Here is a 27,271-nt window from a genome sequence, read left to right as displayed (position 1 = left end):
AACTGACCGTTAAATTTCCTGGATCCACATGCTTTCATGTCATTACTACATAGTTGCTAGCATGTATTGCAACTGATGGAGCAGCACTCATCAAACTTGATGATGGTGGATGAGGCTAGATAATCCAGTGGTTTGGTTTTGTTACACAACTCAGCAGTTTGTTGGCTCTGTATGAGAGTTTTATTCTTATGTAATACAAAGATGCCTTTGCGATCTCATAAAATTGACGGTTCATCCGAGACACGACATAAAATATGCTTTATTGAAAAAAAGAGATGAAATTGTTTGAAAAGCTCTACAGATAAAATATATCCTTCTTGGGGCTGTCATGCTGTGAGGCGCCTCATGTCCTCATTTCACATATATAGTTGTACGCCACGTTGCAGTCAGCGTCGTTCCACCGCCGACGTATTCGTGCATCCGTAGCATGGAGCTGCCCGCAGTCCTCACCATTTTTTCTGAAGGCCCAATTGTCAGGCTGATCTGTGTCCCAGAACCTATATGCAAGAAAAAAAAAAATAATTGCGTACATACTTGTGCTTTTGATGGCCTCCACAACATCCTCTTACTTTGGCGTTATACTGTAGTCAGTTCCATCCACCCAACTCCACTCTCCCTCTCGTGTTCGCTCCACGAGTCCAATCCAGTATTTATAAGTGATTTCTGAGATTTCTGAGATATAGTCCTAAAGTAAAGAATATTAGGTTCAATTGATCATTTGTATATATTATTTACACAATAGATGATGGCTGGAGCTGAGCATGAATCTCACCAGCTCCTCCACACCATTGACAACCACCAGATGTCCACCACGTGAAAGGCAGTGCTGCTCAGCTTTGTTCCAGGTGGCGGTGCTGCTAGACAGAAAGTAGCAGCTGCTTTGGAAAGACACCCATCCCTCCTTACATGCTCCTGATTTAAAGCAGTCAAAAGGTCAAACACTGTGACTGGGAAATGACCATGGTGAGAATATGGCAACTTTTGCCGGGTGTGATGTTCGGATTTAGCGTATTTTTTGAGGCCTTCATTTTGAAAAATCAAACTCAACCCATAACAATCTGTTGACATCGTAAATAATGGAGAAATATTAATATCAAAGACAGCTATGAGAAAGTCACGGACGGTGTAATGGTTCACTCAGTGGCTGTATATTTAATACCTTATGCCGACAGTTGGGACTTAGCTCATTTGGTCCACATCTTAATGCTACCACTATCATATCACAATTATAGCGCACATCAATACTGTCCAAAAACAATACAACAGCACTTAAGACCCCTATCTCGCTCAAAAAGAAAAAAAAAACATGCATTAAATGCATCATACTAACCAGAGATGCGGCTAATGAAAGGTATTACAGTATTGTGTTTGGATCATTACTGATGTATTTTGCTTGTTGAATTTGGATGTCACAAGTTTTTCTCTGAAAAAAGGATTCTATGACTGTTGAAGCCAACCTGACAGCTGGGTCCACTCGCCTGACTTTGATGCAGGCAATGTGGGCTCAATACAGCGAAGAAAATAAGTATTTGAACACCCTGCTATATTGCAAGTTCTCCCACTTAGAAATCATGGAGGGGTCTGAAATTATCATCGTAGGTGCATGTCCACTGTGAGAGAGATACTCTAAAAAGAAAAATCCAGAAATGACAATGTATGATTTTTTTAACAATTTATTTGTGTGATACAGCTCCAAATTAGTATTTGAACATCTCTCTATCAGCTAGAATTCTGACCCTCAAAGACCTGTTAGTCCGCCTTTAAAAGTCCACTTCAACTCCATGTATTATCCTGAATCAGAGGCACCTGTGTGAGATTGTTAGCAGCAAAAAGACACCTGTCCACCCCATATAATCAGTAAGATTCAAACTTGTAACATGGCCAAGACCAAAGAGCTGTCCAAAGACACCAGAGACAAAATTGTACAACTCCACAGCGCTGGAAAGGGCTACGGACAAATTGCCAAGCAGCTCGGTGAAAAAAGGTCCACTGTTGGAGCAATCATTAGAAAATGGAAGAAGCAAAACATGACGGTCAGTCTCAATCGGAGTGGAGCCCCATGCAAGATATTACCTCATGGGGTCTGAATGATCCTTAGAAAGGTGAGGATTCAGCCCGGGACTACACGACAGGACTTGGTCAATGACCTGAAAAGAGCTGGGACCACCGTTTCCAAGGTGACTGTTGGTAATACACTAAGATGTCATGGTTTGAAATCATACATGGCACGGAAGGTTCCCCTGCTTAAACCAGCACGTTAAGGCCCGTCTTAAGTTTGTCAATGACCATTTAGATGATACAGAGGAGTCACGGGAGAAAGTTTTATGGTCAGATGAGACCAAAATGAAACTTTTTGTTTGTATGAGTTTTTCATATTTCCACTAAGTGTGTTTGGAGGAAGACAACTGATGAGTTCCAACCCAAGAACACCATCCCTACTCTGAAGCATGGGTTGGTAGCATCATGCTTTGGGGGTGTTTTTCTGCACATGGGACAGGACAACTGCACTGTATTAAGGAGATGATGACCATGTATTGTGAGATTTTGGGGAACAACCTCTTTCGCCTCAGTCAGAGCATTGACAATGGGTCATGGCTGGGTCTTTCAACATGACAATGACCTGAAGTACACAGCCAGGAAAACCAAGGAGTGGCTCCGAAAGAAGCATATAAAGGATGTGGCATGGCCTAGGCAGCCTCCAGACCTCGACCCAATAGAAAATCTTTGGAGGGAGCTGAAACTCTGAGTTTCTCGGCAACAGCCCAGAAACATCTCTGATCCACTCCATGTATTATCCTGAATCAAATGCACCTGTGTGAGGTCGTTAGAATCATAAAGACACCTGTCCACCCCATACAATCAGTAAAACTCAAAACTTTTAACATGGCCAAGACCAAAGAGCTGTCCAAAGACACCAGAGACAAAAATTGTCCAACTCCACACGGCTGGAAATGGCTGTAGAGAAATTGTCAAGCAGCTTGGTGAAAAAAGATCCACTGTTGGAGCAATCATTGGAACATGGAAGAAGCTAAACATGACGGTCAATCTAAATCGGAGTGGAACCCCATGCAAGATATCACCTCGTGGGGTCTCAATGATCCTTGGAAAGGTGAGGAATCAGCGAAGGGCTACAAGACAGGACTTGGTCAATGACGCGAAATGAGCTCGGATCACCGTTTCCAAGGTGACTGTTGGTAATACACTAAGACGTCATGGTTTCAAATCATGCATGGCATGGAAGGTTCCCCTGCTTAAACCAGCACGTCAAGGCCCATCTTAAGTTTTCCAATGACCATTTGGATGATACAGAGGAGTCATGGGAAAAGGTTTTGTGGTCAGATGAGACCAAAATGGAATGTTTTTGGTCATAATTCCACTAACCGTGTTTGGAGGAAGACAATTGCTGAGTTCCATTCCAAGAACATCATCCCTACTGTGAAGCATGGCTGTGGTAGCATCATGCTTTGGGGGTGTTCTTCTGCACATGGGACAGGATGACTGCACTGTATTAAGGAGAGGATGACTGCACCTATGTATTGTGAGATTTTGGGCAACAATCTCTTTCCCTCAGTCAGAGCATTGAAGATGGGTCGTGGCTGGGTCTTTCAACATAACAATGACCTAAAGCATACAGCCAAGAAAACCAAGGAGTGGCTCCGTAAGAAGCATAGCAAGGTTCTGGTGTGGCCTACCCAGTCTCCAGACCTAAACCCAATAGAAAATCTATGGAGGGAGCTGAAACTCCGTGTTTCTAAGCGACAGCCCAGAAACCTGTCTGATCTAGAGAAGATTTGTGTGGAGGAATGGGCCAAAATCCCTCCTGCAGTGTATGCAAACCTGTTGAACAACTATAGGAAACGTTTGACCTCTGTAATTGCAAACAAAGGCTACTGTACCAAATATTAACATTGTTTTTCTCAGGTATTCAAATACTTATTTGCAGCTGTATTTGTCATCTGTCTTTCGACATTAGTCAACTTGCCTATGTTTCAACTCCATCCTCTGGGACCTTGAACAGGATAAGTGGTACAGAAAATGGATAGATGTGATTGACAAATCTCAATGTTTACCTCTAACAGGGACACGTTTTTCTAAATGAACACCTTCTGTGGTTGTCCCCCCACCTTCAATTGGGAAGTGACAAAGAAGCACAAGTTATTCATTTTTTACATCACATCTAAAGACAGTCTTTTCTTTCCTTACCCGAGACTTGATGGCTGAGTCTTTGAAGGTGAATTTTTATGTCAGCAATTTTGATGTTTAACTGTGTGACTTTCAGCAGAGGAAACCATAATAAGACATATATTTCCTACTGAATGGGAATGAATTTAGAGACATACATTTGATCCCAGTTACCATCATCTGAATTACAAGCAGGGAAACAAGGATGCCATAGAGGAGATATACCAATATCCTCTTTGTACCTATGAATGAATTATTACATATTCATGGTACAGATCAACATCTTGAACAGTTAAAAACTATTATGTTATTATTACATTGTACCTTTCTGTAAAGGCACATTCTGATCTATGAGGTCAAATCTCTCGGCGGATGACTCAAACTGGTTGTACCGTGGTTCCGTCACTTGAAAAACATGTTCATTTTCATTTTCACTGACATAATCACATTATGTATGCTATTAAAAAAAAAAAACTTGTTTGCAAAAAAAAATAAAAAATCAATTGAAACACATCATGGAAACAGCAACTTTCTAAGTAGCATATACAGTGGTTCATATTTTGGAATATCACATTTTATATTTAGTTCATTAAAAAAGGATCCTTCTCTCATTCTTTTCCGTTCATTTATGAAAAAAAAAATTCCAACACAAATTTACTTACTCACGAATGTCTTTTCCCTCCCCCCCCGAAACTTGTTCAAACAGGAACTGTGCTATTGCACGGTATTGCAAGTTTGGACTCTGACCACGAACTCACAGAAAGTCCTCTCTTTTAAATAAAGTCAGCTAATATCGATCTGCTTTTGTGTCTGGGGCAAAGTACAAACAGACATGCTGTTCGAGAAACATTATGGATCTCTTGCTTACTTATTTTAACAATATTTTTATTTATTTATTTTTAAATTGCAGTACATATCTTCTTTTTCTTTTGGCTTCTCCCGTTAGGGGTCGCCACAGCGTGTAATCTTTTTCCATCTAAGCCTATCTCGTGCATATTCCTCTCTAACACCAAATGCCCCCATGTCTTCCCTTACAACACCCATCAACCTTCTCTTTGGTCTTCCTCTCGCTCTTTTGCCTGGCAGCTCCTTCCTCAGGACCCTTCTACCAATATACTCACTCTCTCGCCTCTGAACATGTCTAAACCGTCAAAGTCTGCTCTCTCGAACCTTGTCTTCAAAACATCCAACTTTGGCTGTCCCTCAAATGAGCTCATTTCTAATCCTCTCACGACCCATCGAAACGGAGGGTGGACCCAAATGCAGGAGTACACGGGAGACGCAGAGGTAATTCGGGAAAAACGTTTATTGTTCCACGGTTGGATATCGGGCAGGCAGTCAGGTGCAGCAGTGGTAGTGAGGACGTCGACGTAGAGAGCAGGTAAGCGGGCTGGCAGGAATCGGTACACGGGAGATTGATCAAGGAAGGCAGAAGTATCAAAGGAGTCAGGCTTACGGGGTTGGTCGGAGGACAGGCGGAGGTTGGTACACACGGGAATATGATCAGAGATACGAGGGAGCTGGAACGCCCCCCTCTCCCCCAACCCCAGTCTGATCGCCATCCAGGCCACCAAACGCGAGGTGTCCGGGTGGACAGGTCAGGAGGACAACCCGGACACCAAGCACCAGGATCCCCACGGGGCGATTCGGGTGGACGACCTCGGTGAGGAACTAAACTGCGAAGCAGGAACCAGACCAAGGCAGGCAACTGCTCCGGACGAGAACTTCCCACGCCGTGGTTGAGAGACGACCAGGGATTGGCTTGGTTGCGAGGCAGCCATGGATTGGTCACCAACAAGGCCAGGTCATGAAGCGGCAGGGAGCCATCAGGAACAAAGACGATGATGGAGAGAAGGACCAGAGCCAAGACCGCCATAATCACAGTCACAACCATCCCGAGGACCCTCCAGCTCCGGGGTGGCTTATCAGAACTCCCCAGCTCCTGTCGCCGTTGAGACAGGGGCGTGGGACGGCTGCAGACCGGTCGCCGCCGGTACTCCTGGACAGGAACGTGAGGCAGCATCCCCACCTCCTCCTGGACGGAAATGTGAGGCGCCTGGGGAACCGGCGCCACCTCCTGGACAGCAACATGAGAAGGCGGTGGCGCCATCGCCACCTCCTGGACGGCAACGTGAGAAGGCGGCGGCGTCATCGCCATCTCCTCGTGGATGGGAACGTACGGGCGTGCCAGTCGCCGTCGGAGCAGGAACGCGGGGCGGCAGTCAGTAGCAATCGCGACGTCAGCGTGGCTTGGCTGGTTCTTCAATCCTTGCCTGACCTGGACCGTGCGAGCTGCCAATTCGGCGCTTTGCCGCTCTATCTCCGCCCGCATTTCGCGGAAGAACACCTCGTGATTTGGCGGCTCCTCCTCCCCCTGGGCTGGAAGCTTCACCACCAGTTGCGGGTCTGCCGGTTTCACCGTTGCCGGCCAGGAGTAGGAGGACGAAGACGGTGTCTTAGTTGTCGCGCAGCGGGAGGCACAAGGGAGCGCCCGGCCTGGGCGTCTCCTCTGGCTGCCACGCGGAGATCCCGGGTAGATGGCCAAGCGGGTTTCCACAAATGGAATGGGGAACTCGCACTACTGGGCGAAGACACTTGGGAGCTGGAGACGCGGGGAGGTGAAACAAACTGGCTGGGATTAATGATCGGGCGAAGAGATTCGTAATCGAAGCGGAGCATATGACACGGAAGCGGAGGACGTCATGGAGCCTACCCGGATCGGACAGGCTTGGTCCTCCGGCAGTTGGTCCACCTTGCGTCGGTCCCCCCGGGTCTTTCCTGCTGGGTCCTGTTTTGGTCAGATCGTTCTGTCATGTCTTATGTCACACCTATGACACACCTCACCATTGTTCTGCTCCTGTCATACATGTCCTGTACTATTCTAACATATTTCTCTGCCACACCAGACTTTCGCATGCAGTAGCACAGTTCCTCTCTTGGTACTCTGTTATTCGCTTTCTCTAGATCCACAAAGACACAGTTCCTTTTGACCTTCTCTGTACTTTTCAATTAGCAGCTTCAAGGCAAATAATGCATCTGTGGTAGTCTTTCTAGGCATGAAACCATACTGTTGCTCGCAGATACTTACTTCTGACCTGATTCTAGCCTCCACTACTCTTTCCCATAACTTCATCGTGTGGATCATCATCTTTATTCCTCTGTATTTTCCACAGTTCTGAACATCGCATTTGTTCTTAAAAATGGGGACGAGCACACTTTTCCTCTATTCTTCTAGCATTTTCTCTCCCGCTAGTATTCTGTTGAATAATTTGGTCAAAAACTCCACAGCCACCTCACCAAATTGCTTCCATACCGCCACTGGTATATCATCGGGTCCAACTGACTTTCCATTTTTTATTCTGTTCAGTGTCTTTTTAACTTCCCCTTTGCTAATCATTGGCACTTCCAGGTCATACATGCTTACCTCTTCTACTCCACCTTCAGTATGCAGTATTTATTTAATTTGTAAAGTACAGTAGTTGACAATATTGTTTCACAAGTGCCTCTTGCACTGCATTTCAGTTCAGTAGATGCCGGAAGCTAGTTTCCCAAAAGTCAATGAGACCAAAGAAGAAAAATTAAAAACGCAGTTATGGTGATTAAACGTTTCTATAATCAGCCCTTGCATGTATTTAAACGGTTTTAAACAGTATATGATAAAACTAAAAAGTAGATATGTTTTATTAATTTAAACGTGGACACCAAATGGGGTCTTCCTGGTACGTAACTGTTGTATTGAACGTATTTCCGGTCTCGAGTGGAGCTCAACAAAAGAAGATGGCGGCCCTCGGACGAGTGACTCGAGCTTTCCTGAGGTCTTCTTTGACCCAGACCGGTCGCCAGCTTTCTGCAGCTGCAGCTCATGGCGAGCAGGCCGGTGAGTCTGACAATCAATTAAATACTACACGTTGATTCAGTGTCATTTAACCGCGAGGAAGGGCTACGTTTTGACAGTGACCTTGTTGCTTTAGTTAGCTCTAGCATTTCACCTATCCTTGAGAACACGCAGGACAAGTTGCCCAAAACACGTTTTATTTTTTATTTTTTTGGATGGATGGTAGCTACTAACTAGTTGAAATGACCAACAAATGAGTTCATGTATGAATTTAAAATGGTACAGCTAGTTAAGCGTGCTACGTCCAAGAACATTTTCATTCCAAGTGGGTATGTATTCCACATAAACATTCAAATAATATCTAAGGTAGCAATCCACTTGTGGTTAGTGATTGAAATAAATCTATAAAGGGATGTGTGACGACACTCCGTGTCAGCTTCTAGAGATTAGACTTAAAATATTGTGACATAAATCGGTCATTACTCCTGATGGTGGAATTTCAAAGAACTGTACAATTTAGCGCACTAAGGTCTCTAACATTCTTAAACTTTGCTTTTACAACTCTGCAGATAGGCTACAATTTATGATGAACTGTTGTGAAATGATGCATTTTTTTAAAAATGAAGCTATAAATTGGGTTTTAGGGGTTTCAGGTGTGATTAATCAGCAACTATTTTGATTTATAATTCTCGAGAGACCTTGGTTAGCCTCATTTTAGCCTCTAAACTGTGAATGTTCTCCATTTTCTGTAGTCCATTTTTTTCCACTCATCCATTTTCAGTGAATCAGAATAAGAGATTTAAAAACATCTGCTTTTACTATGCAAAGCAATGAACATTTTTTGCTGATTTTCTGACGTTTTCAAACCAAGATAATAATTGATTATAATCAATTTATGGTTTGCATTTTCTGCACGGCCAATTTGAAATGTCTTGTTTTTGAATAAAAGAATGGAAAGCCATTTAATCAATCCATTCTTTTAATCCATTTCATCACTAATTTAAATTGACCTAGTAATGAATTTTTAAAAGTGACTAAGTTGCAGTTCAAGTTTTTAGCAATTTCAATGTTTAGATTGGTTATAAAACTATTTGATAGGAATCTTTCTACGTGCTGTCCATTATAATGGATCAAATAATGTAAACCTCATTCTTCACAACAGTATTGATTCTTATTATGCGAGTCTTTTGTATTTTTTTAGGTTAAGTTTTTAAAAAACATATGTTTGTATTATATTTTCAGCATACCTCTGTTGTATGTAAAATTCCCCTCGTCTGATCCTGATTTTTCACCTCTCCAGCTAGGACATGGAAGATACTTACCTTTGTGGTCGCCCTGCCTGGTGTTGCAGTGTGCATGCTAAACATGTACTTAAAGGAGCAGCAACACAGCCATGAGCAGCCAGAGTTCGTCCCTTACTCGCATCTCCGCATTCGGAGCAAGGTTGGACTCAAAAAGCTTAATTTAATCAGTTTCACTCCACGTGTCATTCGTGTCTCTGAATGTTTTATTTTATGTTTAAACAGCGGTTCCCCTGGGGAGATGGCAATAAAACTCTCTTCCACAACCCCCATGTGAATGCTCTTCCTGACGGCTATGAAGGTCACGAGGAATAAATCCTCCTTTTAGACCTCATAACTGGTGCAGGGACCAGTTTTCTTTCAGTAGGTTTTTCTTTCCAGGACCATTCACACATTTGCAGTTTACGCCTCTTTAACTTCTGAACATGAAGGACCTGAGCCGGGAGTTCTTTGAGCAAAATGTCAACTTAAATAACTGAAATAAATTCCCTTAATTACCTCCATTTGTGTATTGTTTCCATGTGTAACGACATGCAATTTAAATTTTAATTTGTTTAAAAGCAGTCGCAACTCTGTAAATCAAATGAATACCTGCATTGGCATTTCAATCTGAATGCATAAATGGACAAATCTTATTCCTTCATCTTTAGGTGTATTTGCACTCCTGTGGCACCATTGTAATCTCTGGATATATTTTGGCCAATGTAAGTGCAGGATAATGAGACCGATTTGTACTATCAATATGAGCTTGAATGTCTGCTCTGTGCTTTATACACAAGTGCATCTACCTCCACAAAACAAATGAAAGTATATAGACCGTCGAAACAGGTCAAAATATGATACATGAAAGGTAATTGCAGACCTCAGCCAGTGGAGGTTACACTGTTCTTAAATAAATACTAGGTAAAGTTAAGTTAGGCTACCAAAATTGCAGGTAACATTCAATTCATGTATTATTGGTTGCAACCAGTCAAGGGTGTAACGTCTCACTTACCCAATGTCAATTGAAAGTCAGTGCTTACATGCAGTATGGCCACCTCTGTATGGTGGTTGCCATATTGAGTACGTACCACTAAAAATGCACGTCAAGACCACATAAATGTCATTAATTCAGAATTGATCTCTTGGACCTGCGGTGTAAATCAAGCAAACAACGTGATGACTATTTGTCCAAACATATAGGTCATTCAATCATCTTCCATCCCACTTATCCTCACAAGTGTGAGAGCTGCAGCCCATCCCAGCTGTCTTCGTGTAGGATGCAGGGTATACTGAACTGGTTACCAGCCAATAGTTTTCGACCACGTGACATCATCCAGGCACGCGTCCATATTGGATGGGTTCACTCGACTGCGGCGCCGTTCACTCGCTTTTGCATACAGACTGGAGTAACACAAATGTTCGTACGACTGTTAAATGTGACGCATGATGGCTAAAAAGACTGGAAAGTTATCGGGGCTCATTTGCTGTAGTTTCAAGAAACAGTTACGACAAGAAGTGCGCTTTGATAATTGACAATATCGACCAGTATGCCTATGAGAAACACAAATAGAGCAAATATTTTGAACTGTGGGTGTCGTTAACCTATCCAGACATCGTCAACTATCTCCTTTTCTCGACAAGCGCTTATCCCATGGACCAACTAAAGAATTACAAAGGCCTGGAGGCCTACAACCAGTTCATCAATTGCTGGGTTCGTCATGCAGCGGTATCCATTTGTAAGCTACTGTGCCTCCACACTGCTAAGGTTGGTGTGCCGCACAATGCAATTTCAATATGTAGGCTGAGGCTACTTAATTTTCTGAGAGTATGCTGTCGAAAGTATTCATTCGCATGATTACAGTCAGACATGGATTGCATTCGCACACAAGTATTATTTAGCCCCATGGCCCTAAAGAATACTTATCCTTCGCAGAACTTAGTTATTGCTAAGTAGGTGTGAAATACTAAAAGGTATCCAATACCGACCAAGAACAAAATGCTCCGCGCAAATTCTGAAAGAAGGGAATGATTTGGCTGTTAGATCGGCTCTACTGATACGAGACAGCCACAGTTGTCGCCGTTTGGTTGATAACTGCTCAGTTTTCTTGCACTGGTTCTTGATCACAGCTGGCACTCGAAAGAAAGACGATTTACAACGCCCACTTTTGTTTGAGCGACTAATAACATAGCAGTGCACCCCCATTCATATGCCTTTTTGAACTGATTTCTACTTGGTTACGGTTTTTTGACTCAAATTCACCCATTCAAAATGGCGCCCGTTCTCTAAAGTGGAAGGTGTGTGACGTGAGTCAAAAACTATCGATTGCAGGGCACATAGAGACAGACAACAGTCACACTCACAATCACACCTACGGATGGGTGATTTAGAGTGTCCAATTAATGTTGCATGTTTTTGGGATGTGGGAGGAAATTGGAGTTCCCCGAGAAAACTCACGCAGGCACAGGGAGAACGTGCAAACTCCACGCAGGTGGGGCCGGGATTTGAACACTTGTCCTCAGAACTGTGAGGCCAATGCTTTATATGTGGGCGGCATGGTGGTCCAGCTGGTAAAGTGTTAGCCTCACAGTTCTGAGGCCCCAGGTTCGATCCCGGACCCACCTGAGTGAAGTTTGGATGTTCTCCCCGTGACTGCGTGGGTTTTTTCCGGGCACTCCGGTTTCCTCCCACGTCCCAAAAACATGCAACATAAATTGGACACTCTAAATTGCCCCGAGGTGTGATTGTGAGTGAGGCTGTTTGTCTCGATGTGCACTGCGATTGGCTGGCGACCAGTTTAGGGTATACCCCGTCTCCTGCCCGTTGACACTTGGGATAGGCTCCAGCACTCTCCGCGACCCACGTGAGAATAAGTGGCTAAGAAAATGGATGGATGGATATATTTATATATATTGTTGTGGGTTTCGTGTAGGTGGGCGTGTGTGTTGTGTGGGTGAGATGGACTGCGCAAGCGTTTTTGGTGAGAAGTGAGTGTGAGAGGAAAAAGAAAGTTGATTATCGGTGACCGGGAACTTTTGTGTGTCAAAAAAAGAAAAAGTGACTATACAGCAAGTCGATGCTCTGTGAATTTACGAATCCCGCCATTGAGCTTTGGAGTTGCGACGCGAGAAGGGAGTTAACCCTAAGGAGAGCAACCTCGGCCCCTGAGAAGATGTCTCCCATGTGTCTCCCGACGATAGTTGGACGACCGGAGCAGGAACGGTTAACAACGGTTATTTTTTTTATTATTGCAGTGATACTGATCCCAAACCACTGTGCTGTGAAAGATCATCACGTGGTGTGTGGAATGATCCAATTTCACCTAATTAGTCTAAAAATGATCTATGAAGAACAACGTCTTTGTCCAACTGAGGGTCACATTGTGACAGGCTGAGCAATGAAATGCTCTTTCACTAGACAGCAGAGGGTCCCAGTAACCTGTTGCCTTCATGTAACAAAGATAACTTTGTGTTCAACTAAACACGCTTAAATTTCTTGCTAAGTCAATTTGTAAGTAGATGAGTGTGATTTTAATTAATCATAATTTCAGTGTACACTATCTACTTTGTAAGGTATTTTTGCTTGGTTAACCCATGAGTTATTTTTCTTTCAAATTTAAAATATGTACATTGGCCCAGTAAAGGTGGAGAAACACTACATTCATGGGATGATTGGGATTTTTTTCTTTTAAATAGGAATAAAGTTATGCCCGTTAGTAATTATTCGTTTCCAACCATAAAAAATAGTGTTGATAACTATGGAGACATTGTCTTCACATAGATGAAAGGGTTTTAAAAAAACTAGATGTAGGGTGTGTTTTTAGAAAACGTCACTTTTCCGAGTACTGTACTGTGTATGTCTTCATGAGCTCCCCTCCCCCCACCCATGTCAACTTCATTACAGTAAGGGCAGAGTTAGTTTGTCCGTTCCCGCACGCCGTCCTTTCACATGACCGGGTTCGCCTGTGTCAGTCCTGCATTCCTCCCTGCAGTAGACGTTGTTCTCTTCAAGCAAAACCTCAAATTACTGCCGTGGCCGGAATAAAATTGACATTAAAAAAAGTAATTAGAATCGGTCGCGTCACATTTTTAACAGGGGACTTCAAGGACAGTTTGCCGCGAGCTGCGACAAAGTCGCCGTTTTGTGTTTTGGTGCCGGACTCTTGAAGAGCCCTGAGAACTGATGACAACAGAAGACATAATTTTGGACCATGGCGGAACTTAGTCCGTCTGACTCCAGAGGGTAAGACCCTCTTGTTCGTTTTACATTGACCACTGAGACTATTTTACGAATGGATATATCCACTTTTTCACCCCCGCAATTTATTTAGTAAAACATCAAATCCATTTGTGTGTAGCATCTCAGCTTTGTTCCACTCATTAAATTTGAATCCGAATTCGTCTAATTAGCTTGGCATGACAAGTACAGTTGAGGACATAAGAGTTTGGGTACCATTTTACTGCACGAAGAGCATTTAACAATCCTGTATACACTTGTAGAATATTTATACTTGTTTAAAAGGGTTCAAAAGGGCATGGATATTAGAACTGTACATGACATTTAACTAACACAGCATGGGAAACAAAAATGTCAAAGCATAGAATTTCTACATTTTCATTCATTTCTCTTTAGTTTGAAATTGAGCTACTATACATGCATATAAAATACACATTATCCATATCAAAAGCTGTTTCATACACTTGTATTATTATTCGTCAGTATGTAATTACACTGGCGGTAAAGAACTTTTCACTTTGCACCATATGTACAAATCCAATTACTGAAAACAATTTGACTACATTGATTACTTACCATATACTTGACCAGGAGTGGCCAACCAGTCAGCAAGGAAGAACCACATTTTTTTTTTACTGTGTTTTGGCAAAGAGCCACATCATCCACATCTAAGAGCCAGAGAGCCACATCATACACAAGAACATCATTTCTTCCTCAAATACATACCTTTTCTCAGCCAGATTTATTGTAAATGTCACACATCAACATGATAACAAGAAAAATCGACTCCTAAAGAGTACCAAGACCAGACGCCCAAAATAAAAAAAGGAACTGTGCGCTCTATCTATCTATCTCTATCTATCTATCTATCTATCTATCTATCTATCTATCTATCTATCTATATCTATCTATCTATATCTATCTATCTATCTATCTATCTATCTATCTATCTATCTATCTATCTATCTATCTATCTATCTATCTATCTATCTATCTATCTATCTATCTATCTATCTATCTATCTATCTATCTATCAATAATCCAAAGAGACATATCATTCCTTATCATAGTATTATCTATCGAAAGTCCGCATTAAAAAAGAAAATTACAAAAGTTTTACTGTCTTTACATGACACATTTCACCACACTTGTCTTTCGCAGGTGTAATTTTTTTTTCCTTTATGATGGCTCCAAGGTGAAGGGAGAGGGTGATCCGACTAGCAAGGGGATCTGCTACTTCTATCCCGAAGAGGTCTGAATCCCGCAAACTGTTGCCTACTGCGGTCGAGTTTGTTGATTATAATGACACGTCTGTCTTTGCGGCAGACCCCCATAGATAAGCAGGAGCTACTTTGTGGGCAACTTGCCGGAGTAGTTCGTTGCATTTCGGAGCTTTCGTCCTCCCCTGTGCGCCTTGTGATGCTGCGTCGGCACAAGTTTGCAATCCAGATGAAAGAGGACTTTTTTTGGGTGAGTGTGTGATATCTCAAGACCTAGTTATCTGTTTGTGATAGAAAGCCTCTTTCTTGTTTTTTCTCTTTCAGGCTCTGGGCTCCTCCATGGAAACTCCCACCGTCAGTGTCTGTGAGCTACTAGATAAGATAATAAACCTCTTTTGTTTCTACAATGGCTCTGTATGCCAGAGCTACCAGGTACTACCCTTTTATTTACATAGACTAATGCATACTCAAACTAAAGCAAGAAAATTATGGTGATGCTTTGACGTGGCTCAAAAGTGTTTCATGAATAGTCGACGACCACTTTGAAGTTAAAAAAAGGCAGCACCAGTGGCTCCAGGGGCCTTCAGTGGGATTTTCCTGCCCTGATCCATCTCTGATTAGCACCACAATGACGTCAAAATTATTGAACTCAGTCAAGAATATTCAAAATCATGATAAATCAGGATTGCCAGATGAACTTGACTTGCTCAAAAATCCCAATGTTTTTATGGACCTCTTTGCTGGGCTTGTGAGGGGAATTTAAAATCTGATTGCTCAAAGAAGTGGTCCCACTGCTAATATAGTTTGAGTTCCATCTGCCAGCACGATTCGTGTGACATGGCAGCACATGGAGGTTGAACTCTCATTTCACAAAAAGTCCCAACACACACATACTGGAAGCAGTGTGGGCAAGAGCCGTGCTATGGAATGAAGACAATAGACTGTTGGGAGTAAATTAATACGATTTCACGGTACAAACATAACCATTCAGTATTAAGGTTGTAAATGTCGAGCAGCAGAGAAGGCCTTCCTGGCCCTGGTAATGAACTACTGAAACAGATGGTTATTTTTATGATTATTATTTTTATTCCTTAGCTTCAGAGTCGGGAAACCTTGGCCTCTCGGTGGTCAAAGTACCTGTCACACCTGCTAGCCGGACCGTCAGAGCTTCATCGTGTCTTCAGCTCCTTGACCACAATTGACTCGACAAATGTACGTCAAGATCTTTCCTTCCATGCATTTTCTTTCTGGCTGCGGGTGAACTGGAGCCAATCGCATCTAACACTAGGTGAGAGGCGATATTCACCATGGACTGGTCGCCAGCCACTTGCAGGGCACCTATAGGCAAACAATTACTCAAATTTACACCTGCAAACAATTTAGTTTTCAATGAATGTTAACGTGCATGTTTTTGGAATTTGACATGAGAGAACCAGAGTACCCTGAAAACAACAACAACAACACGCAAGCATAGGGAAAAACAAATTCTACACTTGTGTGAATGTGTAAGTGCTGATGCACTCCAACTGTATTGCTGCCAATCATGTTATTGAGTCGAAACAGGATATGACTGTCACAATGTCCAGTGTTATTGAGCAATGCCAAGGCACACTTCTGCAATTACTATTAGGTTTTATTAATTTAAAAGCTTTTGCAAAACAGACGGGTCACATGATATACCTGATACAAGGCTCAAAATATCTTTGTTTTCTTCCAAGATCATTTTGTGAATATTTTTTTTTCAGTTGAGGAGCAACATTCTAATTTTGAGGGGCTTTTTTTTTTTTTTTTTTTTTTTTTTTTTTAAACAGATTTATCACACAGGTACCAGTAGAAGGAGTTTTATTAAACAAGTAGAATATGACAATACAGAGGGGTATTGAATGTAAGGCTGCAGCTATTGAATATTTTAGGATTCAGATATCCTCCAAAACATGCTTTTGTTTTACTAATTTGACCATCTTTGCCATGTTTTTCACCCATATGACTCAAAGTGTACCGCCTATAGATCAGGTGGTAGTATAGTGGCCATATGTCACACATTGACTACACAGAGGAAAGCTTTCAGGTACCTGTTATATAAGTAATATCAGTGTTGGGAAAGGTCTTTTTTTTCAGTGAACTGCTTAAAAAAAGTTTACTTTACTGTTCCAAAAATGAACTAGTTCAGTTTCTCTCGATATCTTGCTGATGGGTTATTACCTTAAAAATACTGTCATTGCATTTCCTTTTGGTGCGATGGATTCAGTCCATGCCCGTAGCCAGCTGCAGCTTTCATCCTATAACAGTGGTGCTCAATGTGTCAATCGCAAAGCTAGTTTTGTTCCATCGCATGACTGCGTGACAAAAAAAAAGACTTCAGCCCATCATTCATCCCGTCGCTTGATACAGGTGGACCTAATATTTCGATTGCGTTGCGTCGATAGACTGAAAGTCGGTTTGACCAATCCTGCTTCTTTCTGACGTGTCACTGCTCATGTTCACATAAAGGCGCGTTCTAGCAAGCTAGCAAGTTGGCTTCTTATTTATGTCTCTTGCTCTTTTCTTGGCTGTCGTGGTGACCATACGCTCTTGTGTAAGCGTTCTTTGCATCCCCCCCCACTAGAAATGTAGATCTTGGGGTAAAATTATCTGGGCACCCCTGTCCTACAATTTCAAAAACAGGAGGATAAAGTTTTTGCTTGAATAATCAGTTTTTTTTTAAACTGATGAATTAAAACAAAAATGGGTATTTTGTCCTTACAGTACAAACGAAAAAACATGCAGCAATCTAACAGGAACAATGTTGAAAGCACATTGATTACTTTACATTCACTGCAGGTTCAACTGATAAACTAATAAAATAATACTAATAAAATATTTGATCTGGTCTTAGTTACGTAACAAAATGAATCCAGTTTAGCGTCAGCATTATCATACAGGAAGAATATATTTATGTGAGTATTGTCTGTATTTGTTACCATGGAGTTTCTGTATAAATATTGGTTATTTGACGTCATAGACCAGCGGCACGGGGGCTGATCCAAATGCAAAACTTCCAGGCAAAGGCATAATGTTCAGAGTGGTTTTATTTCCAAAAACAGGGCAATACCAAAAGGCAGTCCAAAAGAAGGCAGAGGCACCAAAACACTAGACTAGGCAAGATCCAAAAAATGTGAAACAAGGTCTGACAACCATGAGGCAAACCAAGAAGCATACATAACAAGACGTGATCAAACTAAAGTGGCACAGACTCACTGTGACAGAGGACTGCTCTACACTAAGTTACGCACAGTAGCGGAGTAACCCAAGATGCGGTGAAGCATACGCAACGAACTGGCAAATGCCAATGACACATTTGCCATTTAAGTACTTAGTTCATTAGTGTCCCAAATGTGACACAGCTGTGACAGCTGTCCGAGGTGGAACCGCCCAGAGCAGTGGCCTGGCCACGCCCCTTACAAGAAGCACTGCCCATGGCAGTGGCGAGACCATGCCCATGACATTTTAAGGTAAATCCCACCTTTAATCGAATGCTAATTCTAGCTAGCCCATCAATGGCGGGTTCTATTGACCGCCGGCAATAAGATGGGGACTTCTAAAATGATCATGTGTGTAATGTAATGTAATTGTTTTTGTTGCATGTTTAGTTTAACAGTAAACTACACCTGGGGGTGTCATGCAACAGTTTAAAGTATGCTCAGTGAGGGCAGACTTTGTGTGTGTCACACAAGCACAAACACAAAAGTATTCATGTGTCATTTTTAGTATATTATACTGGTAGAAAACATAGCCTGAAAAGCTAGACTGTTTAATATAAAACAAAGTTATTACTGTTCCATTTGGCAAGATCTTCATACCATTGGACTATTTTGTCACGATGACTTTTAAATTGTCATAAAGTGAATAAAAACGATCTCGATCAGTTGAAAATCACGCAATTGACCCCAATTTTTGGTCATGTGATCCGATTGGCGCTTCCCTACCTTTTCACAACAGATTTTGTGAGGTGCAAAATGTGAATTTTTACTCCGAAATAATGCAGCATAACTTAATTAGAGCCTTGTGATGGTAAAAACAAACAAACAAAAAAAAACTCCACCTGTACAGCTGTTATTCTTGCAGTTGTATTGTTCTGTCACTTGAGGTTTTGTACATGTATCTGGTGACACGCAGTATTTTGGTCCTCAGGTTGACCCTCTTCTGCTGCTCAAAGCTGCCCTCATACTGCAGGCCTGCCAGCGATGCCCCCTGGTGTTAGCAGGCTGTATTCTTTTCAGAGGACGGTAGGCTGACTCAATTTTAATGTCACTATTTAAAAAAATGTTGGCTTTTGCTTGAAAATTCTGCATGGGAATTTTTTTTTCCGCCTTTATAGGTGAACTTTTGAATGCACTTGTCCAAGTGTTTAATGTTTCAGTATATTCTTTCTCTTCTCTAGCAATAAGCTGAACGGTAACAAGTGTTTGATCCATAAATTGAACAGTGTATTTCCTTGGACATCCACTTCTGTGCCTTTTTGTTACTCTTCCACTCTTTCCGTTTTTGTGTTGCAACCCCCTGATGACACTGTAAGCGTAGTTGCCACTTCCCTCTCAGAGCATCCTGTTTGAAAACTTGAAGTGGCAAAACACTGTTGATCAATCGGTAGGTTTGCTCTTGGTCTTGTTTTCAAAAAATGAACATTATGACAAAGAGGTCTGTTTAAATACTAGGTAATCTATTTGTCAATTCATGGATCGAACCTTGTGACTTTTGCTGTTCAACTTGAGAACAGCAAATTTTGTATCAGAACACTGAATAGTTGAGCGTGCATTCAAAAGTTTAGAAAAGGTTCAATACCGTTCACTTGTTATGATTCTTGTTATGATTCCCATTCTTGAAATTTCACCCAAAAGCCCAATATTATATATGAGTGACTTATTCGTGAGATATGCTGTCCATTTGATATTTTTAGCAAGAGCATCTTCTGGCACCTCTCCCCCACAGAGTGGTGAGCACACAGATGCCCCCAGATGTTACCATTAAGGTTATGCTTCATGAGAGTGAAACCTACAAGGTGAATGAATCATCATTTTATCAATCCACATTCCCCATGGGGGGGTTAGTAAGTAGTACAGTGGAAAAAGAGCTTCACACGCTTGCACAAGTTGGAATGTGTGCTGGGTTTGTATGTTCTCACCATGATTGTGTGACACATCTTAAGCTTTACAGCTGTGACAGTCAAGTCATTTAATCCGATTCACTCATAAATTAGCGATGATAACCAAGTAATCATCTAATGTGAAATTAATCAAAATGATCAAGCTATAATGGCATTACTCACAATGTGTTTTTTTCCCCCATGTACTAGTACACTAACGGCAGATTTTATATGTCCAGTACTTGGTTTTGGTTGTGACATTTAGCTTGTCCCATTAGGGTTCATAACACTAGTCAACAGCAATTACTTGATCTGATTTATGACAAAAAAAAATTGTGCTAAATCTAGTCCTGTCACGATACGTAATTACTTTACCAACTTGATCTTGGGCTGCAGATATAGAATATTTTAGTTTCGCTACACTTTTCTCTTGGTACTTTACAAGTCCATTGACAGTGACTGCACATTTTTAGTTATGTACATGTGCACATCCATTTACCCATTTTGAGCCGGTTGAACTGTAATATATCATACTGAGACCTGCTCCAGATATTTTTACATGTACTGTAGTCTATTTACTAAATATCTGTTAATATGTTCCAACACCATTCTACATCATTGTTTACTAAAATCTCAATTTTGAAACTGTTAAAATGTTTTCCTCTGTAATCACATCCAAAGGAGATCATTTTCAAAAATGATTGTGTACATGTTTAAAATACATATATGAATTTGGGCCTTTTTTAACCAAGCAATTCTGTCCAAATACATTTTAATATATCCACCATCACCATCTTTTAGAATTTAAATCCCAAGATTAAGTGTATACGTGAAGTCAAGCTTTCTAACAAAAAGGGATGCTTTTGTGGTTGAAATTTCTATTTAGGCGCAGTCGCCCAAAGACCTGAGCCCATCAACCTTATTCTGTGATGTTGTCAGCTCCACGTCCGTGTTCCTCACCATGTCTGAACTTCAGTCCCTGCAATCTGTTCCTGTTGACAGAGAATCGTGGTACTGTAATATAAAACTCATTTCACTTATATGTGATGAAGACGATGAGGTTCTCTATAGGAGTGAGCAGGTTGGATAGGATTAAAAATGAGCTGACTAGAGGGATAGGCAAAGTTGGATGTTTTGGGGACAACGTTCGAGAGAGCAGACTTCGATGGTTTGGACATGTTCAGAGGCGAGAGAGTGAGTATATTGGTGGTAGGGTGCTGAGGATGGAGCTGCCAGGCAAAAGAGCGAGAGGAAGACCAAAGAAAAGGTTGATGGATGTTGTGAGGGAGGACATGAGGACAGTGAGTGTTAGAGAGGAAGATGTACGAGATAGGCTTAGGTGGAAAAAGATGAGATGCTGTGGCGACCCCTAACGGGACAAGCCGAAAAGAAAAGAAGAAAATTTTCATTTCATGTTGACACTTGTAGCTTGGCACACAAGTCAGGACCAAACAATGGATAGGTTTCCAATGACGTCACCACCACCCTTAGACCAATCGGATAAATTAACGATATAAAAAAATGCATGCTTCACCTATCACCTGTGTTCTCTGACCTCTATGACACACAAGATGGCATAACTTGAAACCTATCCATTATTTGAAATTGCTCGTTAGGTACTAATAATTGGATGTAATTTCAGCATTTCTGTCCCTACCGATCAAAGTCAGCAAAGGCCCGATAGTCCTGCGGTGTCGGGTGTGTTAGGAATGACTTTTCCCTCAGAGGCAACAATTGTAATATTAAATCCGTTCAATATTTATTCTTTCAAATATTTGTGTGTACTCAGTACAGAGTTTAGGTAAGCCACAACTTTTGTGACTGTGATGTGAAACAGGATTGATAGCCAATAAGGAAGTGACATAAGCTTGCATTGCTTCCGGACACAAATAGGAGGAGCAACTGTTTGTGATGAGTGTTAGTGTAACATGTCTCGAGTCCACCCAATAAAGATGACCAAAGTAAGAGTCTGTTTGAGGTGGTGAACAAGTGTCTTTTATCCAGATAAGCAGTCAAAACAGGTGCCATCAATACAGGTAACGTGTGGAGGATTAGGCTTCTTCAAGGTGATGTAAAATGTCTGAGACGAGAGGTGGGTTAGGAACGAGCTACTTTTACTCCCTGACATTTACTCAAGTAACACTTGGGATACATCGTCCTTGTGAGAGTAACTTGAAATGAACACTTTCACTATTACTGAAGTATATGTTGAGAAGAAACTTTACTTTTACTCTGTCACAATGACCTACACACAACTCACCACTTTTATGAATCAGCTTTTGTGCATTTCAGTGTTGGGTACTCTTTCTGCCGATCCGAACATAACCACCAGTGTCGTTTGACTCCATTTCAGTAGTCAAATAGCACAAAGCCCACACATGACCGCACACTAAGTTGTTGCGGGCCAATCAAAGCTATCACTGCGACCAAATTCAGTGGCGTGACTCGAGTTTACATTTTAGAAAAAAACAAAGACTGACAAACAAAGAAGTGACTGTCAATGAAAACAATGTACATAGAAAATGTAGATAGAAAAGATTGAATATGATCCAGAGTCAGTGTCCCTTTCTTGGGTTTTAAACAAATCACTTTAGAGAAGGCTGCACGGCTCTTCAGGCAGTGCCCTTCATGGCTGCAATCCATTTAGCTATAAGGTGACTATATACCCACTTGTTGCTCTGCTAAATTCCTGAAAAGGTTACTCGACCCACAAGCATGAACGCGAGCAGATGCTCAAATCAACAACAGGTATTTCTACATTGAAAATGTAAGCCTGCAAAGTAATCCAAACTTTTAATGAAGCAGCATCTACCTCTATACTATTAGAACTACCCCATTACTACTTACTTACATACTTTTAACAGACCCAAAGATGACAAGTGTGAACACAGTCTTAATTCATGAGAGTCCAGAAAATACTCTTTTGTTTTTCCCAGGTCTCATTCTACTCCAATTAAAGACTCTTCCAAACATAAGAGCCTGACAAGGATGCCATCAGATAGAATCTCTTCTGAATCTCTTTCTTCAGATCCACCTTCCTTCCAAAATGGAACCTTGAACCCTTGCTTGCCTGCATTAGACAACTTCGTTTTTAGCACCGTTACATCACAGAACACCACTGATCTACTCCACCCCGGACCAAATGTAGAAGATGAGGAAGAAGTTCAGCAAAGTTCAAACTGTGATAGTTTTCACAGCAGTGGAGGACAAAGAGGCAGCTCAGAGCGCAACACGAGCTCCCACCTTAACAGAGGGGCTGGGGGTGCATGCTGTCGGGCACAATGTGACTCTGGGGAGACAGAGCTTTGCAATGAATCACATCATCACATATTTGAAGGGCCCATTCATGGTGTCACGGGGAACAAGACTCCCCCCGTTCACCCGGATGACACCACCCTGGTCCCCATGACACTGTACCTTCACAGGGTCAAGGGCCTGGTGCTGGCCTTGCTGGTGGAACCTCACTTCTTATGTGATCAAGCCGCTATGGAGGAAGTGGTAAGATTTCATCCTCTTTGAAAGAGTGGAGGTAGCACGCTGAATAACTGTTGAACACATCTGCCTCACAGTTCTGATCCCGGCCCCGCTTGTGTGGAGTTTGCATGTGCTCTTTGTTACAGTGAAGAAAATAAGTAGTTGAACACCCTGCTCTATTGCAAGTCCTCCCACTTGGAAATCATGGAGGGGTCTGAAATTTTCATCATAGGTGCATGTGCACTGTGAGAGAGATAATCTAAAAAGAAAAATCCAGAAATGGTAATGTATAATTTTTTTTAACAATTTATTTTGTGTGATACAGCTGCAAATAAGTATTTGAACACCCAAGAAAACCAATGTTAATATTTGGTACAGTAGCCTTTCTTTGCAATTATAGAGGTCAAACGTTTCCTGTAGTTGTTCACCAGGTTTGCACACACTGCAGGAGGGATTTTGGCTCACTCCTCCACACAAATCTTCTCTAGATCAGAGATGTTTCTGGGCTGTTGCCGAGAAACTCAGAGTTTCAGCTCCCTCCAAAGCTCTTTGGTCTTGGCCATGTTAAAAGTTTTGAGTTTTACTGATTGTATGGGGTGGACAGGTGTCTTTATGATTCTAACGACCTCACACAGGTGCATTTGATTCAGGATAATACATGGAGTGGATCAGAGATGTTTCTGGGCTGTTGCCGAGAAACTCAGAGTTTCAGCTCCCTCCAAAGATTTTCTATTGGGTCGAGGTCTGGAGGCTGCCTAGGCCATGCCACAACCTTAATATGCTTCTTTCGGAGCCACTCCTTGGTTTTCCTGGCTGTGTACTTCAGGTCATTGTCATGTTGAAAGACCCAGCCATGACCCATTGTCAATGCTCTGACTGAGGCAAAAGAGGTTGTTCCCCAAAATCTCACAATACATGGTCATCATCTCCTTAATACAGTGCAGTTGTCCTGTCCCATGTGCAGAAAAACACCCCCAAAGCATGATGCTACCAACCCATGCTTCAGAGTAGGGATGGTGTTCTTGGGTTGGAACTCATCAGTTGTCTTCCTCCAAACACACTTAGTGGAAATATGAAAAACTCATACAAACAAAAAGTTTCATTTTGGTCTCATCTGACCATAAAACTTTCTCCCGTGACTCCTCTGTATCATCTAAATAGTCATTGGCAAACTTAAGACGGGCCTTAACGTGCTGGTTTAAGCAGGGGAACCTTCCGTGCCATGTATGATTTCAAACCATGACATCTTAGTGTATTACCAACAGTCACCTTGGAAACGGTGGTCCCAGCTCTTTTCAGGTCATTGACCAAGTCCTGTCGTGTAGTCCCGGGCTGAATCCTCACCTTTCTAAGGATCATTCAGACCCCATGAGGTAATATCTTGCATGGGGCTCCACTCCGATTGAGACTGACCGTCATGTTTTGCTTCTTCCATTTTCTAATGATTGCTCCAACAGTGGACCTTTTTTCACCGAGCTGCTTGGCAATTTGTCCGTAGCCCTTTCCAGCGCTGTGGAGTTGTACAATTTTGTCTCTGGTGTCTTTGGACAGCTCTTTGGTCTTGGCCATGTTACAAGTTTGAATCTTACTGATTATATGGGGTGGACAGGTGTCTTTTTGCTGCTAACAATCTCACACAGGTGCCTCTGATTCAGGATAATACATGGAGTTGAAGTGGACTTTTAAAGGCGGACTAACAGGTCTTTGAGGGTCAGAATTCTAGGTGATAGAGAGGTGTTCAAATATACTTATTTGCAGCTGTATCACACAAATAAATTGTTAAAAAAATGCTACATTGTGATCTCTGGATTTTTCTTTTTCGATTATCTCTGTCACAGTGGACACGCACCTACGATGAAAATTTCATCAGCCTTGATCCCAGTGTGAGCTGAGCAAGAGGCTCCAGCACCCCTCAACCCTTATGAGGATAAGCGCCTAAGAAAATCGATGGATGGATGGATGGATGGATGGATGATTGAAAGCTTAATGATGCTGCTGATATTTTACATACCAGAAAATATTTATAATCATCAAGTTCAAGTAACTTTATTGTCAGTTGTGTTATGCATACATGACGTACAATATACCAGAAATAGCATTACCGTCAGACCTCGGATGTTATAATAGACTAAAGAGTTAAAATGAAATGAAAAAAAAATAGAAATAAACTGCTATGTCTAAACTATGTACATTGTGCCTTGTACTATAAACAATATAACCAATATGGTCAGACTGGCTAATTTAACGAGAACTGCAAATAATGTATACAGTATACATAGATCTGTGGTGTTGAAATTATGAGCAGCAATCTACATGGTGGAGTATTTTGGACATTGTCATACATTATAGACATTTCTCAACAGTATAACAGAATAATTAGTTGGGTAATTGACAAAGTACTGCAAGGGCAAGTGTGAATACTAGTACTGTGCTTTATGTGTGATTTGTGCATGACCTTTATTTCTGGTTGAGGGTCATTGGTGGTAGGTGCAAGGGAGGGACAATTATGAAGAGGGCAACGCAGAGAGCATATACTTCAACCTCATACCTTGAAATTTGAATTTCAATAAAGCCGCTGGTGGTTTTGAAAAGTGCATGAGTGCACTAACTTTCCTTTGTGATGCTAATCTATGGGCTTTGTCAACCAGTCAGCTCTGCTTTAACGGTTTGTATCCAGTATCACAGCTGCTTAGCGTCGCTGAACGGACTTGAAGCCCATCTCAGAAGCATCTCTCCAGGGGTGGCGGGCCCTGCGGGACCCTACGTCTTCGCCCACTTTGACTGCGCTCAGAGCACGCTCACAAGTGAGGCCTCATCGTTTTCCTTTGCAAATGCCTTGTTCTCATGCCAGTATGCATAAGAGAGCTTGTGCCGGTCCACTTCTACCTAGCGGGGCTGTTATCAGCATTCCTTTGTGCAGCATGAAAGCCTGTCCAGGTTAATGTGCCACTGACACCATTATTGTGTATCTCTGTAGCCAACCTGTCTGGTCGAGCAGGAGGAGCCCCCGAGCGTCCTTTTGTCAGAGCCGCATCACTTCTTCACTCGCATTTCTGTAACACTGAAACTCTGCAGGAGGCTATTATCAGGTCAGTATGCCAGTGACTGGTGACGGTGGTGGTTTGGAGTGGCGGGGGTGGGGGCTTTTCATGACTTCTCTCTCAAGGGGTGGGGGACAGGGAGGAATCTGTCATCTTCATCGCAACACAGCATTCCCAAACTGACGCTCATCTCTCGTATGTCTTTTATGCCCACTGCAGGAATGCCAACACTGCTGTGTACGGCACCCGCTGTGTGGCCCACGAGACCTATTTCCTGCAGCACGGTGTCGCGCTGAGGAACTCGGGCATCCCCAACCACCAGGACAGCGCGTTCTCCCTGCCCAGCAAGGCTCGCCACAGACTGCTCAAGCATGGCGTTAACCTGCTCTAATGTGACAGAGCCACTACAGTTGAGATCAGGGGCCCTATTTTCGTGACTGGCGAAAATCGCAACTGGGCGTCAGGGGCGGGTGGGACCATTGTTGTTAAATTCATAGCCCAGTGGAACCCAGCAGATTAGATAGTGGACCTCCGTCGCTGCTTTTACAACTGACTTCATTCCTTTTACAGTAAATGTGAGCGGGTACCCTTATTTAATACAGAGTGAGTCGGTGATAACCACTGGCGACTTCAATATGTCCGCTGACCTTGGTATTTGCCTGCCTGTGCTCCAATCACATTCATCCAAAACGTGTTTTAGAACATGCAATTGTATTTGTAAAGACAATTAAATTAGTTGCATGCATTGAGAAAGTGTTTCGTTAATCAATTACAGTGGTTCCATAAATGTATTCACTGTACTTCAGAAGTACATCCATCCATTTTCTTTGCCACTTATGCTCATGAGGGTCGCCGGGAGTGCTGGAGCCTATCCCAGCTG

The 27,271-nt window shown here is 42.2% G+C and overlaps 2 protein-coding genes across 3 annotated transcripts; one reads left to right on the top strand and one right to left on the bottom strand.

Annotated features, from left to right (window-relative positions):
• Window positions 1-268: 268 nt before the first annotated feature.
• On the bottom strand, window positions 269-9,442 carry LOC133498784 (C-type lectin domain family 10 member A-like). The gene is made up of 10 exons (XM_061815875.1): window positions 9,437-9,442; window positions 9,265-9,376; window positions 6,896-6,970; window positions 4,507-4,587; window positions 4,341-4,424; window positions 4,204-4,272; window positions 4,071-4,124; window positions 773-912; window positions 570-685; window positions 269-497 (listed from the first exon to the last, which is right to left on the bottom strand). The coding sequence occupies exons 1-10, from the start codon at window positions 9,440-9,442 to the stop codon at window positions 344-346; spliced, it is 891 nt and encodes a 296-aa protein (XP_061671859.1). The 3' UTR covers window positions 269-343.
• A 3,792-nt stretch (window positions 9,443-13,234) lies between these two features.
• Window positions 13,235-27,182, top strand: hps4 (HPS4 biogenesis of lysosomal organelles complex 3 subunit 2). 2 transcript variants are annotated; one of them, XM_061817710.1, is made up of 12 exons: window positions 13,235-13,540; window positions 14,696-14,786; window positions 14,861-15,004; window positions 15,079-15,186; window positions 15,850-15,966; window positions 18,925-19,019; window positions 19,723-19,792; window positions 20,763-20,887; window positions 22,813-23,374; window positions 26,028-26,154; window positions 26,328-26,439; window positions 26,611-27,182. In XM_061817710.1, the coding sequence occupies exons 1-12, from the start codon at window positions 13,509-13,511 to the stop codon at window positions 26,780-26,782; spliced, it is 1,755 nt and encodes a 584-aa protein (XP_061673694.1). In that variant the 5' UTR covers window positions 13,235-13,508; the 3' UTR covers window positions 26,783-27,182. The 2 variants fall into 2 exon arrangements, with proteins under 2 accessions (XP_061673694.1, XP_061673695.1); XM_061817711.1 differs by having other exon boundaries at window positions 14,730-14,786; window positions 26,611-27,154.
• Window positions 27,183-27,271: the final 89 nt, after the last annotated feature.

The sequence above is a fragment of the Syngnathoides biaculeatus genome, chromosome 4 (genome assembly GCF_019802595.1).
Source record: "Syngnathoides biaculeatus isolate LvHL_M chromosome 4, ASM1980259v1, whole genome shotgun sequence".
NCBI classification, from domain to species: Eukaryota; Metazoa; Chordata; class Actinopteri; order Syngnathiformes; family Syngnathidae; genus Syngnathoides; species Syngnathoides biaculeatus.
This window is presented reverse-complemented; position numbering and strand designations above follow the sequence as displayed.